Below are 20,978 nucleotides of genomic sequence, written 5' to 3' on the forward strand. Positions count from 1 at the left end.
AACTGCACAAACGAAAATTTTAACGGCACAAACCTGCACAAACGGAGCACTAACCATTCAGACTATTTGCTGGATTTTTTGACGTGGGTGGGGTGTCAGCTTCACACAGCTACTGATCCACCCTGCAGCCCTGATGTTTTATTCACAAAATGAATGTTTTATTCACACCAAAGGAGAATTTGGAGAGTAATCAACCAAACGGTGTTGACTTTAGATTGTGGTGGACTTTAGCAGGAAGCCGGAGCGCCCGGATAGAAACATGCTAACAGGATATTAACTTTTTATAGTTGATTCACAAAATTCAATGTGTCCTGCTCCCCTCCAAAACCAGCTTGGTTGTTTTTGAGAGGAGTGGCAGGAGAAAGCGTTGGCTAGGATTTTCTGCAGAGTGTGGTGTTTCTCTTCATGCGTTTACTTCTCATGATGATTCTCCCTGTTGTACACGTCGTCTTCAGAACAGGTTCAGAACACTTTAAAAATGATTTCTGAGCTTGCTGGGAAACAGTTGTTGTACAGAGGTTGTCCTCCGTCGTTGTCATGAGGCTCCCTTCTTTATGGCAGGTGTAATCGCAAAATAATCTTTTGTCATGGAAAACTTCATCATCTGGATCAGTTTTTCTGTAGGGAACACAGTAAAAACTGGTCCCAAAGTTTCTCCTCATTTTCCAATGGTGAGCCACCTCGTCCGGGGTGGTTCTTCCTTTGTGAAATGTTTAAAATCTGGTCTCAAAGTCTGTCCTCAGAAAAAGAGTGATCTGCCTCGTTCGTGATCGTTTGTTTTTGGGAACAGTACTTCTGGCTGGAGCTCCACAGCTGCTCCTGTGGTTTAAATCTGCTGCCCGGTCCAGGGAACATTCATGTTCAGAGGCACCGGAGGATGCGCCATTTATTGATGTCTCCTGAGAAAAAGCCAGACATGAAGTCAGTGAACTCAAACACGGAGCTGTGACTTTTACCTCAGAAGAAACCTCCCCAGCCGGGTCCCCAGTGGCGGTTTCTGATATGGGAGGCATGGGCAACCGCCCAGGGCATCATTATGTGGGTGGCGGCATGATGAAGTGACTGTATCTATACTAAAATAGTATCAGTTCAACCATCTGCAGTCCTGTTTTGTGAAGTCTCTGTAGAATCAGAATCTGCCGCCTGTTCAACACAAACTTTCCCAGCCAGGTCAGCTTGTGSTTTGGGACGGGATGGAAGTCCGTCCCAGAACAAATCTCTCTCTTCGTCCCCAGCCGGGTCAGCTTGTGCTTTGGGACGGGATGGAAGTCCGTCCCAGAACCAATCTCTTTCATTGTCGTCCTGAGCGGTCCCTTTCGTCTGATTCGTCTCCTGGGAATAAGCGGTCAAATACCTTCCTCATTCCTGTCGTCACCAGATATCCGAGTTCTAAACCGAGAGGGAGAACAAAGGGTATGGCATCTTGGAAACACAAAAATCCTCACTAGACACAAAATTTGAATCTCAGAGAAGCGTTTGGATTCTGACTGATGTGTTGAGATTCCAGCATTCAAAACCTCAGAACCTCTTTGATCAGATTTTATAAACCTTTGCGTAGCAAAATTTTCTCTAATCTTTAACTCTCAGTTTTTATATATTTTAGTACTATCTTGTTCTGAAATTCACACACCTCCAGACCTGGATGAACAGTTAGATGGATTGTTGGTTGGATGAACAGTTAGATGGATTGTTGGTTGGATGAACAGTTAGATGGATTAGTCAACTGGAGGAGATGAAGACGTGCTGCACAGACTTTGTGTCACTGATTTTACAATCATTTTAGTGGTTGGCGTTAATTCTACTAATTTTTAAAATGAGCAGTTTAGATTTAGCTTCCGCTTGTTTTCTTTTTTTAAAGTGTTTAAAACATTTAGGCTATGATTCGACACCAAACACATTCATCTAATTGGTGATCTTAGTGCAAAAATAAATTCTCCTTGAGAACCATCTTGAAAAATAATACAACTTTCGGTAAGTATGAGTTAAACTGGTCCAAATATGTTTGATTTGACAACAAAATCAAACATATTTTCCCTTAGCAAAGGTTCCCTTTGCTAAGGGAACCTTAATTGGTTCCCTTAGCAAAGGGAACCAATTAAGGTGACAGATTTTGCTAAAACCTTAAATTATCTGCTGTACTGTTAATTGTTCTCCACAAGATGTTGACCAACAACCAGAGCCCGTTAACCGTTGGGATATTTAGGCCCGAGCAGCGAAGCGCTGCGAAGGCCTATTGAAATCGTGCTGTAAATTATTATATATGCTTCCGTAAAATAAATTGGCTTTTTGGAGGCTTTATCATATTCAAAACCTCACTTCATATATGTATATATGAAGTGACTGATCCAGATTACTTCCTGTCTAAATTTAGAAAATAAATAAGAAAAAAATAATAAAACAAAAAATAAATAAAATTAACAATTATCAACCTACAAATAAACTCTGTAAATAATACAAAAAATAGAAATTTAAGAATAAAATTAAAATGGATAAAGAAAATGGCTCCAACAACTTCTATTCCGCCTTTTCTCGCACTGTATATCGGTATTACACACGACCCGTTGCCATGGTAACCGACAAACGGCTCAACGAGCAGAGAGAGCAGAGAATATCCATCAGGGGAATCAACACCAAAAAGCAAGTATTTCCCACACAAAAAGTAGCAAAAACACTAAAACAGAACATCCAGTCTGTTACATTATGTTGTCAGGCTTAATGTCTATATTGTGATTATTAATAAGTTTTCGCCTGAGCACAGCTGATTAGCTGATTTAAACAGCTGCTCTACTGATGACTTGGTGGGCGGGTTGACCTTCTTTTAGTGCTAACGGAACCAAAACACACCGAACTGCGCAGCACATGCTAACGTTATCAAAGTCAATAGCAGACTAGTATAACTGACCCACTGCTCACTTGTTCAGTGTTTTCTTTAAGTCAAAACTTTTTTCTCACTTGTGAAATCTGAATTAACTGCTAAACATTGCGTCCGTTGTTCTGATGCTCTGCGTGATTGTAGTAGTTTCCTGACCACCGATATTCCTGACTCAATGGACAGCAATGGCGCGTCTGTGACTTACGATAAATCACGTGATGTCCAGTCCAGTATGCTGCTGGCGCTCTGTCCTTCTCTCGCACTTCCCGCTACTTAGCAGTGGGTGTAAGGCAGTGGTTCTTAACCTGGGTTCGATCGAACCCCAGGGGTTCGGCGGAGCCTCTGCCGCGGAGGTAAAGACACACTTCTGTAAAGTAATAATGACGCGCCCCGCTTTGCCATCATTTGCTGCAGAGGATCACGTTACATTGCTTAGCCAATCAGTGCTGCAGAGGAGCACGCACGCCTCCTCCCCCTAACCCCCTCAACAGTTTCCAGCAGCGCACGTGATATTTTATTTATCAGAAGGTTCAGTGAATGCGCATATGAAACTGGTGGGTTCGGTACCTCAGAAAAGGTTAAGAACCACTGGCGTAAGGTTACATTGTGTTGCATTCAATGTTGTCGGAAAAAAGAGCGCTTAATGCGCTTAATGTCCGATTTGCCATAACTATTTATTGAATTAATTGTTGCTATCTGGGGTGGCAACAGGGGTGGCAAGGCTCTCGTTTGGGGTGGCACCTGCCACCCCATACCACCCCAGTAGATCCGTCCCTGGCCTCCGCCATTTTAATACCGATCAAATGAAAGATGATGACCATATACAGAGAGAGCGATGTAAGCTCGGTATGTAGGCTAATAACCATTGACAATGAACATTTTAGCTTCTGTTTGTTCCATTATAAGTGGCTTTGTTTAAATCTTGTACGTGCGAGGACTGAGGCAAACGTAGATGACTGTGAAAAATGGTACAAGTTTACGTGTGTGGGGTCGGTTGGACTCCATTTCTGGACACAAGGATTAAATCTTTTGGTGCATACTGCCCCTTGTGGCCATCTTACTTGTAGTATTCAGAATTGCATTTTTGCGTACAACAACCAGAATCCTTCATGGAGGATCCCCAGACGGGGAATCCCAGTCAGACTTTGGTGGCTGTGGGTGTTTGTACATTTAAAGCTTTGTTAAGAAAGTAAATGTTTTCTTTTATGACTGTGGTAGCAGCATAATTTTAGCGCTCACAGATCAACCAACAGTGAGTAGTTTTCATTACTCATTCAGTCTGAGAAGACACAGGTTGAAGTGTCTGTGTATGCATTGATCTCATTTTAGTCATTTTAAAGTTTGCATATGTTTATGGTTTTATGTCTTGGCAATATTTTTTTCATTTTCCTTGTGTGGTTTACATGTCTTTTTTTTTTGGATGTCTATTTTTGCAAAAAATGAATTGCAAAAATAGGTGTCAATAAAAATATTGATTTGTGGAATTGTTTTTATTGTAGTTATCATCAATTAGGTACATAGATGTCTGGATTTCTGTAGCGGCCAAAACCAGTATGAGGTTTTCTGCTATATACTATTCTGTTGTATGATGTTTAAATAAAGATTAAGTAAAATTAAAAAATAATAAAGAAAATGTCCTTCCAATGAAAGGTCATGTCAAAAAGATTTTTTTTAAATATCATATATAGGTTAAACAAAGGATTATTGTTTTCCAAACTTTATTCTTGCTATAAAGGAGTTTCTCAAGTGTTTAAGTTTTAGGTTCATTCTATAAATATTAAACAAAAACTGATTTCTCTCTTCCACAGCTCTAATATCATAAGCTTTTTAAAACTATATTTCATTTAAACGAATTGCTCTTTAACTTGTTATATTTGATCAGAGTCTAAAGCAAGGAAGCCATTAAAATGTATACGGTAACATATGTTTTTCTTTTTTATGTTATCAATCATAATGGTGACCGGCAATAAAACTTAAAGGCCTCTTTGCCTAGTTTTTTACAAAAAGAGTGAAAAACAGAGAAAAGCACATAAAATTGAAATAAGTGGGATCAGTACATGTCATTCTGCAAATTATTACTAGTGTTTAAAATCAAGTCCCTGGAGAAACTTCTTTACTTTGCAAAGGCCCAGTTAACCTCTGGGATGGTCTCCTCGCGGTGCGCCAAGCCACTTGCCCAAACGAATAAAAACAAAACTCAGATTTTGTTTCTGACAAATGAAAGCGAGCAAACACGCTTAAAGGGTCCACAAGTGTTAATAGGCACAATATTAAACCCCCAGAACAGATTTTTACTGCCTTATTCATAAAGGATCTCTTGAGCAGTATCGAGTTCTACTGGATGCTTTTAGTGGAAGGTTTCCTGCACATATTTCACTGCCAGCAGCAGCTTTTTACAGCATTTGGGGGGGAAAAAAATGTATCTCCAATTGGGGAAATAAGGTGCTTTTCACACCTTGTTCAATTACTTTTTCTTTCTCACAGCTCAGGTCAGGGAAGTCATCCAGCCGAGTCTACTGACTAATTTACTTCTACGTTTTTATTTATTTATTTTTTATTTTTTTGGCTCAGCTGTGTTCCAGCAGCTACAGTATCCCTTTGTGCGTCATGCTGGTGCAGAGTGAATAGGAAAAGAGGCTAAGCCTGCTTTCTCACCATCTTTATCAAATCAAAATCTTGATTCTTCTTTTCACTAAACGGGAGAAAATGAATCATTAAATACTTTTGTTTTACAGTGGTGCCCTGGAAAAATATTCACACCCATTAAAGATGTTTCTGTCCTGTTCCAGCTACAAACCCCAGCAAGCTTCACCAGATCAACATAAAATAATGCATAATTGTGAAATGAAAGACAATGTTTTTTATGTTTTTTATGAATAGTCCACATTTTGAGTTTCATTTATTTAATTTTATAAATAAAACTGCTTCATGAAGGCCTCAGATGGAAGTAGAGAAGGTTAGTGAACAAACAGAACTAAGATTAAAGGGCAGAATGAGGTTTGTAACCTAGTTGGTCAGATATGTCAAAGGAATTCAAACCAGTTTACAAACTAACTTGTAACCATACGAATAAACCCATGGGTATGCAAAAACATGCAGACTACAAAAAAACAAAAAACAAATTGAGCCTTTTCATGTGTTGTGCCATGATAGAGGGATTGTTTGACTTTGTTTATAGGTGGTTTTGTTTTTTGTTGAAACAAGTTTGTGGATAAAATCAAAATTGTGTAATTTGTAAAAAGATTATCTGAACAATGGCAATGACATTTTTTTGGGTATTATGGTTATTCATGTAATAAAGAGGTTGGTTTTAGTTTTCTCAGTGGAGGTGAAGAACATAGAATCCAGATGGCTGCACATCCACACCCACTCAGCCAGCTGACTGATGCTGGGTTCAGTCTGGCAGCGATTCCAACATTTTTTTTTGGTGCATTTAGTTGCATGCATTCAGCTTTATTTATTTTTATTTTTTTACGTAGCTTAAAGAAACCGAGATACAAAAAATGTGCCAGATAGTTTTCCAAACTGTTTCTGTTTCATTTACACATTTCTTCTTATTTTTATTTGTATTTTTCCCCAGGTTTCCAAGAGGTCGTCCTCTGTTGATCCGAAGCCCCAAGAACTCTGAAGAACGTTCCGGCACTGCCGTTATCCCGACTTGTCTCTTCATTCATACTTTTGGTAACTTCCAGGAAGTGATGAAGATTTAGGGAAGAAAACCTCCCCAGTAAATCACAAAGACAAACAGCTCGTATCACATGATTGCTATGGAGTGACGGGTCACAGCAGCTTTGAGTGGAACTGTAAGTGCCGTGTTTGTTCATCCTAATATTTACATGTCTATGTTTCCAGAAGTAAACAGAATTTTATTGAAATTCAATAAGGAGATATGATAATCATATAAAGGTAGTAATTCTCCCAAACACTGGAGCATTTTTCTACTAGTCACTTTGCAAACACATAATGTTTTTGTTTTTTTTCCCACATAAACTCAAAGTCTGGATTGGAGAAGATCTTTTCTCTCCTTTTCCTTCTAGTTTGTTCTTTGTTCACAGCGCTCACTCTGCCGCTGACATGCGAAGTTCAGCATCTCCATTGTGCTTTCTTTCACTTTTGTCCTTGGCACTTGACAGCAAAAATGCTGGATGTGTCTTGCATCTTTCTTCCTTTTTTTTTTTTCCACACCTGATGCATTTGCTCCTCAGATCCCGGAAAACAACAGCAACATTTTATTTTCTCTCTCCTTTGGTGTTCCAAACATGCCATATATTCAGAGAATACAAGTCTTTGAAGCCATATTGATCTGGGAGAAAACTGAAGCATGTCTGGATGTGTGGATATATATTTGATATAAGTTGTTATTGTTTGTCAGGAAGTGTTGATGATCCTGTCCTTACAGCATTTTCTATATGTCACTAGAAGCTAGAAACCTGAAGTGGCATCCTTATTCAGCATTGAGCTTATAGAGCATCTGTACATGACCTCTAAATGCAGATCTTCTGACTCCCATCGGTTCCTCACTGGATGCCTTTGAAGACATTTAGTATTTTCTCAGCATCTCCACTTACATTTGAGAATAATTTAAGGAAAAAGTTATGTCAGGCTGCCACATTTATATGTTGCACAGTAAAAAAGATGAGCCACAAACGGCTTTAATCTGACTTTCCTACTACAATGAAGGGATTTGTGTCAAGTTTCAGTGTTTGTTTTGAGTTAGCGTTCGGTTGCATGTGACCCGTTTTCTTATAGTCACTATGAAACTTTATAGTGCAAATCACATGTCACAGCCAGTCAGAAAATGTAATGATAATACAAGAAATGTCGATTTATAATGGCTGATTTATAACAAGCAGCTGCTCACTGATGCTTAACTTCTATTTAATAATGATCATTCTTTACTTGTGTTTTTATTGCATAACTGATCGTATCGTTTTGTTTACATCATCCAAGATGATTCATGGTTACAATGTCAAAACAACAATGTTTTAAAAGAGCCTACAGAATTCCTGTCAGTGGGAATAAACACATGATCATGGGTTACCTTGGGTTACCTTTATCTTAAATTTATGTGACCAGGGCTCATGTCTTCAGAGGTAAAAAAAAAAAACAACACGTTTGTCATCGGTGCTTCCATGGCGTCAGTTCATGTCTATCCTGTTGCAAATGTTGGGTTAATAAACACGTGGAAACAAAACCAGCAGGCCGGTCACTGGGAATGTTTGGATCTGACAGGCTTCCGGTATAAATCATTGAGTTTCCTACAGCAACATCTCCTCCTTTGGATGCTGCACATTTTATACCCTGTCACAAAGTTATCTTTAACTCGTGACAGCTTTCAGTGCAAACTGCATTAACATTAAATAAGCCATGACCCGAGAGGCTGATCCAAAAGTTATGCACTGTCAGTCCTGGTTATACATTGTAACTGAATGACAGCTTTAATGCAAGATTCAACAAATTCAGCTTAGTTGTGATTTGATGGATGGTTGGATGGATGGAAAGGTGGGAAGGATTCTAATGTTAAAGAAGAAATTAATCTCATGTCTCAAAATCTAAATGAAAAGTGTTGTGCTCATTTCTATTCAGTTCGCTGAATATAATATTTTATTTAACGACATTCCACCTCTACTGCAGCCAATGCATCGTGACAGATATTTAATCGGATTGATCGCTCTGGCCTTTAACTGGAACATTTCTGACACACATTAATATACAGCCATTCTGTTTTAGCTCTACGTTTCGGGCGGGTGTCTGACTGTGGAGGGTGAACCTCCATTCCAGTTTTCATCTTTTGAACCCAGAGTTTCTTACTGTTTTCGCCGTTGCTTCCTCTCTTCGCACACACATGAACCGAGTCATGACGTCCCGCTGTTGTACAGTGGTTCATATTTTAGAACCTCATCAACACTTGAAGCTTAGTTTCTCTTTTTCTCCATAACTACCCAGAAACTTCAAGTGTCTTGATGCCTTATCAGATATCCTTTTAGCCGGATCTTAACATTTGACTGTGGTTGGCATATTTTTAGTCCCCATTTACTTACTCATTTCCTCACTAAACATTATATACACTGCTCAAAAAAAATAAAGAGAACACTTAAACAACACAATATAACTCCAAGTAAATCAAACTTCTGTGAAATCAAACTGTCCACTTAGGAAGCAACACTGATTGACAACGGGGACCCTCGTCGGGTCAATCAGTGTTGCTTCCTAAGTGGACAGTTTGATTTCACAGAAGTTTGATTTACTTGGAGTTATATTGTGTTGTTTAAGTGTTCCCTTTATTTTTTTGAGCAGTGTATATAGCATAGCTGCCAGGAAATGACAGACGCACGGTGGGCCATGCAGTGACCCACATGCACAGCATGCCTTGCTGCACTGAGCTGTACAGTAGCATGGGGCTAAATCAGTAGATGCGACTTTCCCACCGAAGGGGAGGGAATAGGAAGCAGGTGCTGGCACTGCATGCTTGTTTAACAGTGGGGAGAGGTTTGGCTCATCTAACAGCATGCAACACATAACCTTTGGCTTTGTGACAAATAACTTGTGAAAGCATGTGTACTTTTTATGTAAAAAATGCATTTGTGCTGCACGCGCACACGACTGTGAATATAAATACTTGTTTCCGACGGCAGTAGAAGACGGCATATTTTTCAATACTCAAACCCCTAATTTATAATCCAGTAACACTTTATGAAATCTGACATCGAGTTTGTTTTGAGAACATTTTAGAGCGTTATTATGTAGCTTTATTTTCAACAAAAGCTTCAGGGCAATGTGTTTTTTTATTTTTTTTATTTGGAATCCCGTCTCGGGGGTTGTAAGAAATTCTCCGAAATATCACAAATGAGGCCCCCAGATGACCCATTTTCACAAGAAATAAATTGACTCAATGAATTATTCCATCTAGTCTTTCGGCCTCTATAACAAGAAGGGGACTTGGAACAGAGGATAAATTAGGACACTCAGTTCTTTTGTTGCCCTTTTACTAAATCAAAGCAAAGACATTAAGGCAGATTTGGCACATTTGCCCAATTTATGGTTTCGTTTCATACCTTTCCCCTTTGAGGATGGCGAGAAAAGCGAAAGGAAGTGTAAGTGACTGACGAAAAAAATAGGTACTGAACTTTGGAGATAAAAAAAAAAAAGAGACAGCGAAAATGTAGTGAGCAATTTTTATTTTTTTTTAATTATCCTGTATGCAGCGCATCATCCACAGACAAAAATTAAAAAGTGTTGAAAAAGGCAGATCATTAAATAATTAAAACATGATTACTAAGGGAAAAAATACATAATACAGATTATTAAAAAGAAATATTTAATAATATTTACACAGATCTTAAGAAAGCAGTGCGAGGCAGGAAAAGACGGGATGTCTAAGAAAGTGAGACATTTCTGTCCCTTCTGTTGAAAAAGAGAGAAAATAATCTTTTTTTTTGTTTTGTTTTGTTTTTTTAGAATAAAGCAACTTTGGTGCATAGGCTAAGTGACAGCTAATTGTTTTGATGTCTAAACTTGGATCTGGGAATGACATAAAATCTGTTAACTCGGATGTCCCACAGCAGCGCACTGCTTATGGATTGACTTTGCAGTGTTGTGACAGTATTGTCATAAGATAAAGGAAACTATTAAGAAAAGTCAAATTAATAGCGATGGCTTTTTATGAAGCATTAACTGCAACTGCTTTAGAGAAACGTGTTTAGATGTGTAGTAGGGGCCAGGAGTGATGTGATTGTGATGTGATGCGCCTCCCTGACAAACATCTTTCATAAAATCATAATTATAATTCTCAGCTATTATTGATGTCTGGATTTACTGAGCTTTTTGCTTTTTCCAGTGCAGAATGAAAGTTGGCTAAAGTGCATCAGCAAGACTACAGACACATTAAAAACAATTGGATAAGTGCGGTATGTGATTAAGTAGCACATATGGGAGTGGCACAAATCAGATTTTTTTTTTTTGGGTGGGTGAAAAAATACAGAATTCAGTCTTTTAGACTGTCATGAAAACGTTGGATATGGGTCATACGTGGACAAAAAAAAAAAGGATTTGGGTCACATTAGCCTTACACTTTGCAGTTCGAAATTCCAATTTAGGACAGACTAATGCAGAACAGGAGTACAAGAGGTTTTTTTCTTTCTTTTTTATGTATTGTGTTGCAAAAGGCAAGTCAGATAGATGTTATAAGAAGTTTCAGAAACCCTTGGAGGACAAAATAAAGAGATGGAGGAAGCTGCTAAAAGGACCATGCAACATTACAGACAATTTTCCCTTGTTAGTAAATTAAAAATATAAAATGACATTGTTTTTTTTTTTCATCCCATAAGATTATGGGATGTTAAAAAGGGCCAGGGACACACAGAAATTGTGTTGTTTTCTCAAAGCAGGTTCCAGTACAGTTCCAGTACATCAAAGCAAACAGGGGAGAATGAAATGGCTCCTAACAAGCAACGCTGAAGCTCAACTCCACAAGGTCTGCGAGGGATATGGTTACTGTCACCTGTGGGTTAAAGCCTCCTCCCTGGTTTGATGTTTGAATTTGAGGTTATTTGATGCTTCACTTTCAAGTCGGCCTGACAGAACACGACTGCAACCAGATTTCCCAGCAGGATTCTTAACTGCTCTGCAGACAAACTCGCACACATCACCCTCAAGCCACATCAAAGCAGAGCTCTCATCTCTGCCCTTTATGAAAGGCACCGGGACATGGATGGGTTTTATATTGGTTTGGCTCCGTCTAGTGGCGGATATGTAGACTTACAGGTTCAAACATGTTTCTTCAGTAAAAAGTGCTTCAATGTTGTTGTTTTTTTTCTCTCTCTTTCAGTGACCATGGTGTTGTTTCTGATCGGATCCTCCATCACTGTCAACAATTCATCTCATGACAACCGAACTGCAGGTAAAACATCAAAGGTCTCGCACTGCTAATCTTAAAGAAAGAAACGTGTATGTTTTAAATATCACAGGTTTTCACATTTGTTTTAACATATTGAAGTAATTCTCCAGATCACCTAACGAAATGAATGCAATGCTGTTGTAAAGAAGAAATTTGAGAGAGCAACTTATCTTTCATGTCCACGTCTGTCCAGGTTTGCCAGGTCCGTGTTATACATTTTGAACTAAAACTGATTTAACTTTCGAAGGCCAGTGAAAACACTGAAACAGCCTTTTGCCCTGCTGCTGCCAAATTGGAAGCCAGCGTCAGCATAGTGCTGCTTAATGATGTGTGGAACATCTAGAAAATAAAACCCAATTAGAGCCAATAAATGTCCAGGAGTTATAAAAACAGATGGGGAAAGAGTTATAAATTAAAATCGAAGGAAATCCAGAATGTTGATATGGGCAATTTATAGGGTCCTTGTGTATTTAAAAAAAAATATTCCCAAGGCTAATTATTACAGAAATCAAAACGTTCAGTGAGTTACAGAAACAACAAGATAATCTAACAGTTCAGTGCATACCATTTAGAGCAACACTTCCAACAAATTTGAAGACTTTAAAACTACAACTGCATGGCTTCTATTTAGGACAATTAAAAACGAAGAAAGACAGTTGCACAAATGAATGCTTGAGCTCTGGGAACTCTCCTGAATGCTGTTTGTTTCTGCAGCAATCTTAAAACCGCCTCCTTCTCTCTGCGTCCAGGTGGACTGAGTCAGAGAGCAATCTGTCCTGCAGTCTGGACTAGACATATTCATTTGTTTTTAACATACAATTCAAAACTTTTTTTTGAATTGCATAAACAAACAATAAAAGTATATTTTTAAGTTTCAGCTTTTCTTTTGCACAGAAACAGTTTAAAGAAATGAGGCAAAAATTGCTGCTGACATAAAAACAAGCTGAGTAGTTTATGACAGCTCTGTCAACAGCAACATTAAAAATGCATGAAAAAGAAGTAAACATATTTCTTTTCCCTCTATTAAAAAGTACTTCAAAAAGAATAGCTAAAAAAAATTGTAATCCTGTGAATGTTCTATAATTGTGCACAGACAGACAAAGTTGGATGTGAAGAACTGAAAATCATCATCATCAACAGTCAACGGACAAGAGGGAGGGTAACGGGATGCCGGTTGATTTCAGGACAACACAGAAACAGACAGGACAAAAAAAAAAAAAAAAATTATATATAAGCTCCTAGTGTAATTTTAGCAAAAAGCGATAAAGCTTCGCTGATTAACTACACTACAAAAACCCGTTAAATATCCCAAAAGATCTGGATTTTTAATTAAAAGAAATGATTGTTCCACATCAGATAAGTTTAAATAAAACACCAAGGAAACTGAAATATTGTATTTATGTCTTAATGATAAATTCAAGAAGACTAATAGATAACTCAGACTGAATTCTTGTAAAATATGTCATTAGTTGTCACAGAAATCTAATCCCACGTCTTTTCGCAGCACGATCAGCGATCAGCACATTACTGATGACAATTGTTCTGAATCATTATTGTGAGCATAATCCCATTGCAAGTTATTTCTGTATATATGTAAGGGTAAAGTTTTTCTTGAATGAAATTATGCAAATTAAAATTGAGTCATTTTTACTTGATGAGTTACAAATTGAGTTATTTATGCAGCATCAAGACTTCTAAGCTTTTTTGATAAGTCAGAAGTGAAAAAAAAAAAAACTTTCAGTTTGACACTTTTTGGTTTGAAGTAATCTGTTTCACTGGTTGTTTGTGCAGAAAACCCCACCCACCACGGTGATCACGTCCTGCCATCGACTCTAATCATATCCCTGCTTCTTATCATTGTTGTCCTGCTAACAATCTACTGCCTGAGGTAAATAAAGTCGCACAACTCACAATTACTTTTCTCAACGTCTCCCTCTTTTTTTTTTTTATCATTAAATGAAAATAAGGCTGAATGTGTCAGGGCGTTATTGTTCTGGGGTCTGGGGGGGTTAAACGGGAGGCGAGCAGTGGCTTATGGGCTAACAGCTGCTTGTTAAGGAAGATAGAAAACAAAACGAGTTGGGTCAGATGAGGCTTCACATTCCGAAGCGACAGCATGAGGAGGAACAGCTTTACTTCGCTGAGATGGTTAATGTTTCCTTTGACTTTGTGACTCATCTCATGTGCTGAACAGTTCTCCACGGGCACCTTTTTCAGCTGAACTTGGCTCCCTTCATCAGATGGTTTTCATTACCTCACCCTCTTTCTTACGTTACAGGTTTAAAAACCACAGGAAAGCCCTGGTCACATCCGTGGATAAGAAGATTCCAAATGGCTTCTTGGAGGAACAAGGTACTCCTTCTGCACTCAAAATAACCACCGGAGCATGAAAATATAATGCATCCATTTTCTTTTTATGCCTTTTTTTTATTTTACTTGTAAATTTAAACTCTTTATGAACAAAGGAAGACTCATGAGCCAAAGCTGGAAAAGTTGTGTGTGTGTGTGTGTGTGTGTAGGGGGGGGCTCTTAGGTTTCATAGCACGTAGGGAGTCACATAAACTTTTCTTCAAGTGGAAAATAAATGTGCGGAAATGCCAAATTCCGAGCTGAGATGGTTTTGAGCTGCAGCACCAACTTTATGACTCCAGAAATCATTTCTGTCACGTTACCCACAGAGGTAGGAAATCTTAATAGTCATCAGGCTTGTTTGTGCAGGTGCTGCGAGATCTTGTAATGTCGTCCACTGGGAGACATTTTCTGTCTGACCACCGTATATCCCTTTATACTCAGGAGAGCAGACAGTGGTCCTCCTCCCAAGATCTCCCTCGCCGTCCAAGAGATACTTCCCAATCCCTCTGGACTCGATGGAAGAGGAGTACCGGATACGCTCCGCAGATGACGGCAAACTCTTCAGAGAGGAGTTCAATGTAAGATTGTTTTGTGTGGATGAGTTTTTTTTTTTTTTTTTTCTTTTCGTCAAATCGTATATCAAGTACGGTGGAAAAACAATAAAATATTTTGATAGATGGCTTTGTACCTGTTGCTTTTTTTTTTTTTTTGTATCATGTGAGGATTGGTTTCTTTCTTTGTAGTCACTGCCGTGTTACTACCACCATGGGTCCTTTGAGGAGGCAAGCAGGGAGCACAACAGAGAGAAAAACAGATACCCAAACATTTTACCATGTGAGTGAGGGTCTGTGTATGTTCGGCCGCGGGTTTATTGACGGCTAAATCACCGGGAAAAGCAGTGCAGCAGGCAGAAATAAAACGTACTTCTCTTTATGTCTCCTCTCTTGTCTCAGACGATCATTCCAGGGTGATACTCAGTCAGCTCGATGGACATCTGTGCTCAGACTACATTAATGCCTCTTGCATAGATGTAGGTATTTTTACCCAATAATTCATCAATATAGTCATTCTCTCTTAGCCAATCTAGAGTGTTATTTATTTATTTACTTATTTTTTCCACACAGGGATATAAAGAGAAGAACAAATTCATCGCAGCTCAAGGTAAAGTGTTTTAAGAAAACATATGAGTTTTCTGACTCTTGATGTGTTTTGGGCATCTTTCTTCCGATATTGTTCCAGGTCCCAAGCCTGAGACACTGGCTGATTTCTGGCGAATGATTTGGGAGCAAAAAACCACAACGATAGTGATGCTGACAAATTTGAAAGAAAGAAAGGAGGTATGTTCCTAAATTTCTTTTTTACCAAATTGTTTCAAACCCTCCTGTAAACACCACAAAGTTCTTTGAGACCTCTTATGTTTTCTTGTAAGTCAAAGTGCTGATTATCTTTTATTTGACCCCTCTTCTAACTGGGAATCCATTCAAAAGTGTCACCCTGCAGGATCGCTTAGCGTTGAAATTAAATTCAGCCTAACGAGGATAATTGAGTGCTCAAAAAGCAAGTTTGATGGGGCAGATTAGAGGCGGTGGGGATCAATGATGAAGTAATTGTTGATAAGATCCTGAGAGGCTTCATGATAATTAGAGAATCTAGTTAATGGGTTGAAACGTCACTGTGAAGACCTTATCGACTGTCAGTCCGCCTCTGGATTGAATTTTTAAAAGACACACTGAAAATATAAATTCCTCTGTTCATACACTGCCTTGATAAAGTACCGTAAGTATTCATTGCCTTTGAATCATTTCCAATTCTTTCACACTACAACCACAGACGACAGTGTGTTTTTTAAATTTTTTTATTTAATCTGAAGGGCCAACACAGAGTCGTGGCTTCTTTATCAAGTGATGCATCAATTTTGCACATCCAAAAAATGTAAATGTTTCCCCATTTGTCTTGGCATAATTTGACTGGAACTCAGTCAAACCTTTGAAGGTTTGTCACATATCATCAGTGGATTGAGTTCTGAACTTTGACTGGTCCATTCTAAAGAGGTGAATATGCATTTATTTGAGTCATTGCAAGCCCTAGCTTAATGTGTAGGGCCGTTGTCCTTCTGAAATTTGAACCTCCACCCTAGTGTCCGGTGTTCTGCACCTCCCCGTCTTCAAGGATCATCCATGTTCCTATTAACTCAGACTGACTTCTGTTCCTATTGAAGTCAGGAAACCCCACGGCATGAAGCTGCAACCACCATTCTGAGCATTTACCCCTTAGGGGAATCAGGCTAAGTTGAGCTTGCCACACTTCTCAGATTTTTATTTGTCAAGAATTGTGGAACCTGTTAATCCTTTTCCTCCAACTTCATAGTTACGTGTTGCTTTGTCTTGGTTTATCCCATAAAAGCCCAGTGAAATACATTGCAGTTGTAACATGAGAAAATGGGGAGAAAAGGTACGAGGGGATATGAGCACCATGGTAAGAAATTAATATGACTGCAGTTGTAACTGCAGTATTTTTTTATGATCGCTCTCCTTCTCCAGGAGAAATGCTGCCAGTACTGGCCGGAAAAAGGCTGCTGGATGTACGGAAATATCCGCGTGGCGACTGAAGACGTCATTGTGCTGGTGGACTACACCATCAGAAAGTTCTGTGTTCAATATGTAAGTGAAAATCAAGGTATTAACTTATGCTCGTTACTAGAAGTGAATGATGACTTAAAATGAGCGTCACTTTAGAAACGAGTTATATCCCAAGTTTTCAAACTGATTTTTCTCTTTAGATGTTGGAATGTGGTGTAAAACAGCTATTTATTTTTCCTGTTTTCTTCATTTGTGCAAATGCAAAACCAAGAGTAAAAAAGTTTCCTATTTGGAAAATGATTATTTTAGACGTAAAACATTAAAAGGGTACAGATGGCAGAAACGGGATATGTCATCAATAAATAAGCGCATTTCAGCAAACAATAAACAACGCTGTAATGTTCCGAGTTTATCGCTACTTGATCGTCAGGAATCCACGCGCGTTTTAAAGGTGTGTTTGTTTCTTTTTCCCTTTTTTGATTGCCAAGTCGGATGTCTGCTTGGTGTGCTGCGAAGCTTTCACATTTCAAAATTCACTTTGTTCCTTCTCCGTCTGAAGCCAGACAAGCGCAGAAATCCTCTCTGACTCAAAAAAAAAAAAGGATGAGTGCGCTGTAGCTCTGTAACGAGTGCTTTCACATTTAGCTCTCTGAAAACACAGCAACCAAGAGAGTGGAATGATGTTCTTCTGGGAGTGAGGCAAAAGGAAAAAACAAAAAAACTCAGTTTGATAATTACATTGTATCCCTGAAAGCACAGTGAGAATTTATTTTATTTTTTTTAAATAACAAAAATGAATTATCCTACCAACATTTAATAGTGTATAAGTGGCTTTCTTTAACTGATTTGTGTGTCCACATCCCTGGTATAACACCTGTGGCGTGTTTGTACTTTTGCAGCAAGGCAGCGATGGCGTTCGAGCTCCTCGGCTGGTCACCCAGCTCCACTTCACCAGCTGGCCAGACTTCGGGGTGCCGTTCACGCCGATCGGAATGCTAAAATTCCTGAAGAAGGTCAAGGCTGTCAATCCGTCATATGCTGGGCCTATTGTTGTCCACTGCAGGTAAAATACAGGAAGAAAGGAGACATCAAGTGGAATGACACAAAGAAACAGATTTGCCGATTTAAGTTAAAAGCTGAGTTTACACCCAGGGTTGATAGAGTTCTATATATAGAGAGAAAAATGAAGTTTAAAGACTTAATGTCCATGCTTTAGAATTGTATTTGTTTGAATGATCAGCATAATGGCCTACCAAAGAAATCTGCAGCTGACTGTAGCAACTGCTGCAACAGGTGTTGACTTCTTGAATGGGGCCCACACTGCTGAAGTTCAACACCCCACTGTGGAATCCAGGCTCTGCGCTCCCAGAGGTGCAGTTTGCCCAAATGACCCTTGTAAATCTATTAGTGTTGTGTTTGGACTTCAGAGGCGAAGCATTTCTGCATATGCTCGCTGGCCACAATTGACTCCTTTGTTCGGAGCACACGGTTCTACGGTTCTGCAGCTACGGCTTCTTTAAGTGGGAGGCAAATGTAGGCTGCTTACAGTGGCTTGTGTCTCATTACCACCAAAAACTTCAATGTATTTTATGGGGGGTTTTATGCGATAGACCAGCGCTAGGTAGTGCATAATTGTAAAGTGGTCTTTTACTAGTGAGCGTCTAAAAAATGTGGTGTGCATTTGCTTTCGGTCCCTTCCACGTCAATTACTTGGGAGAACTACATTACACTGCAATTGGAGCTCTCTACCAGCTTTGCACATGTGGAGTCTTGGGATTGCTGTGTCTTTGAACATATATTTTCCTTTAAAGTATATTTGCATGTAGACATTCCCCTTTTAGCACATTACGGAGCTTTGGTCTAAACCTTTCCATTGTAGCTCTGTCTGTATGCGAGCCACCGCCACACCAAAGCTTTTGAAACTTCTATCAGGTTATCCTACAAGATTGCTTTTTGTTTATTGTTGAGTTCTCCCTGCTGAAGGAAAGCATCCTCGCAACGTGATGTTGCCAAAAAGTGAAATGTTTTTGACGTGTTTGCTGTGTCACCTGTAGGACGGCAACCTGCAAACAGAACTCCTAATGCCTGCTCAAACATAAAAAATGATGCATGACTAAGCTGGAGATCTCAGCATGTCCTCCAGAGAGCCAATGCGTTATTTCAGATTTAAGATGATGGATTGAACAGAGTTCTGTGAGAATTTCAAAACTTGGGATGTTGTTTAATAACCTAATACTGCTTTAAGCTTACAACCTGTCTGTTGTGTTCCCTGCTTGTTTGTTTGTTTGGTTGAATTACTCACAAGTGGATTTGCAAATTTGACTTTTGAAGTCAGTTGGTTCCCCTGGATTTTGTATCAAAGTGTTGGGGTTATGAAGCAAAAAAAGTAAAATAAAATTTACGCCCCACCTTTCAGATTTGTTTTGAAAAATTTATTTACTTTCCTTTCGCCGTTACTCTACTGGTCTGTCGCATAAAATCCCAACATAATACACTGGAGCTCGGCTGGAACGTGAAGAAAATGTGAAAGGGCTCACGATGCATGAATATGTTTTGCAAGGTGCAGTAAAGGTTTTCCTTGGCGCGTGTTTTGTTTTGTAACTTTATTTTTTTTTTTTTGAGCTGTTTGTCACAGACCAGACCTTTCCCCTGTTTGTGTTTGCCGCAGCGCCGGAGTCGGGAGGACGGGGACGTTCATTGTCATTGACAGCATGATCGACATGATGCACATGGAGCAGCGAGTGGACGTCTTCGGCTTTGTGAGCAGAATACGAGAGCAGCGCTGTCAACTCATCCAGACAGACGTAAGTGACGACCCCGTCCGACCCGCTGCACCTTGAACCGACGGCTCGACTCGGAACCGTAAACAACCGGAAAACTTGGAAAACAGCCATGTTCTGTAATACAGAAAAAAATAAAAATAAAAATAGAGAAAAATAGTTCAGCAGAACTAAATCGGCTTCTGTTGTGTCTTCTGTTCTATTCCTCCTCAGATGCAGTACTCCTTTATCTACCAGGCTCTGTTGGAGTACTATCTGTACGGAGACACTGAGCTAGATGTGTGCTCTCTGGAGGGCCATCTGCAAAGGCTTCACAACACCAGGGCCCCCCACGACAGGCTGGGCCTGGAGGAGGAATTCAGGGTACGAAGGAAGGAGCTCCCCGTTAAACATTTCAGCAAAGAATGAATTGTCGCCCATCACCCTGCATCCTACACAGTTATATTATCATGGAAATGTTGCCCAGGGTGCAGCTCTTGGCGGCGAAAATCATAAGTAAAAATGTTTTTGGATCAGCTGAAACTTTATAAGGCACCACCATCTGCCGTCTTCAGTTTGTTTTAGCTTTGATGCACAATCCTCCATGGCTCATCGCAAACTGAGCAGAATTACACTCCAGTTCCTACTTTTCAGATTTCTTTTTTTTTCATCCCAACCCCTCCCTCTACCAACAAGTCATGTTTTTTTGTCCGGCTTCAGTTTTTTGTAGTTGTTAACATTATTTAATCATTGTCTCCTTTAGAGTAAAAAAAAACAAAAAGACTCTGTGTTTAATCGCATTAAACGCATACCCTGTGTTGATTAAAGTTTTTGATCCACGTCGGATTGAATGTGTTTTCTCCCCATCAGAAGCTGACCAACGTTCGCATTATGAAGGAGAACATGAGAACCGGGAACCTTCCAGCCAACATGAGGAAGAACCGCGTGCTTCAGATCATCCCGTGTAAGGGCTGCTTTTTTTTATGGCCGGTTGGTTTCATAATGCATTACATCCGAGTAACATCAAAGCGATGATTTCGCAGACGCCGTACATGGATATCTGTCGAATCGGTTCATGTCAGCCAGATCAATGATATTTAAATGTGGGCTTGTGTTTTTTTTTGTTTTTTTTCTTCTTCTCATTTTCTTTTTTTTTTTGTTGTTGTTTCAGTTACAAGTAGAGTAATGAAATAAGCCACATTTATTTTACAATGTACATAAATTTGATATTGGATTCTGACTTTAATAAGCATGTTTACATCTTTTCTTTATTTTTTTTTAACTTTTATTTTATTATAAATCACTTGTGGAAAGTTTTTGTCTCTTTATTTTATTATTTTTTTCCTCTCTGCAGATGATTTCAACCGAGTAATACTCTCAGTGAAAAGAGGACAGGAGTTCACCGACTACATCAATGCCTCCTTTATTGATGTAAGCGCTCCCTCTCAACCTCCTGTATAGATTTCCCATAAAAAGTATAAATAAAGCTCATTGTTTCCTTTGCAAACAATGCAAAATAT

The 20,978-nt window shown here is 39.1% G+C and overlaps 1 protein-coding gene across 2 annotated transcripts in view; it reads left to right on the forward strand.

Annotated features, from left to right (window-relative positions):
• The window catches only part of LOC103476767 (receptor-type tyrosine-protein phosphatase epsilon-like), a 35,281-nt gene that overhangs the window by 10,500 nt on the left and 3,803 nt on the right, over positions 1–20,978 (forward strand). The window contains exons 2-16 of one of the 2 annotated variants that reach the window (XM_008429329.2): positions 6,453–6,675; positions 11,700–11,771; positions 13,560–13,656; positions 14,047–14,120; positions 14,562–14,698; positions 14,864–14,954; positions 15,074–15,150; positions 15,245–15,281; positions 15,360–15,457; positions 16,661–16,780; positions 17,602–17,762; positions 19,368–19,503; positions 19,693–19,842; positions 20,329–20,422; positions 20,813–20,889. In XM_008429329.2, the coding sequence (XP_008427551.1) occupies positions 11,705–11,771; positions 13,560–13,656; positions 14,047–14,120; positions 14,562–14,698; positions 14,864–14,954; positions 15,074–15,150; positions 15,245–15,281; positions 15,360–15,457; positions 16,661–16,780; positions 17,602–17,762; positions 19,368–19,503; positions 19,693–19,842; positions 20,329–20,422; positions 20,813–20,889 (1,416 nt within the window). In that variant the 5' untranslated portion in view covers positions 6,453–6,675; positions 11,700–11,704. Of the gene's footprint in view, positions 1–6,452; positions 6,676–11,699; positions 11,772–13,559; positions 13,657–14,046; positions 14,121–14,561; positions 14,699–14,863; positions 14,955–15,073; positions 15,151–15,244; positions 15,282–15,359; positions 15,458–16,660; positions 16,781–17,598; positions 17,763–19,367; positions 19,504–19,692; positions 19,843–20,328; positions 20,423–20,812; positions 20,890–20,978 lie in introns of both variants that reach the window. The other variant, XM_008429327.2, reaches the window with a different exon arrangement.

Source organism: Poecilia reticulata, linkage group LG15 (genome assembly GCF_000633615.1).
Source record: "Poecilia reticulata strain Guanapo linkage group LG15, Guppy_female_1.0+MT, whole genome shotgun sequence".
Lineage (NCBI taxonomy): Eukaryota > Metazoa > Chordata > Actinopteri > Cyprinodontiformes > Poeciliidae > Poecilia > Poecilia reticulata.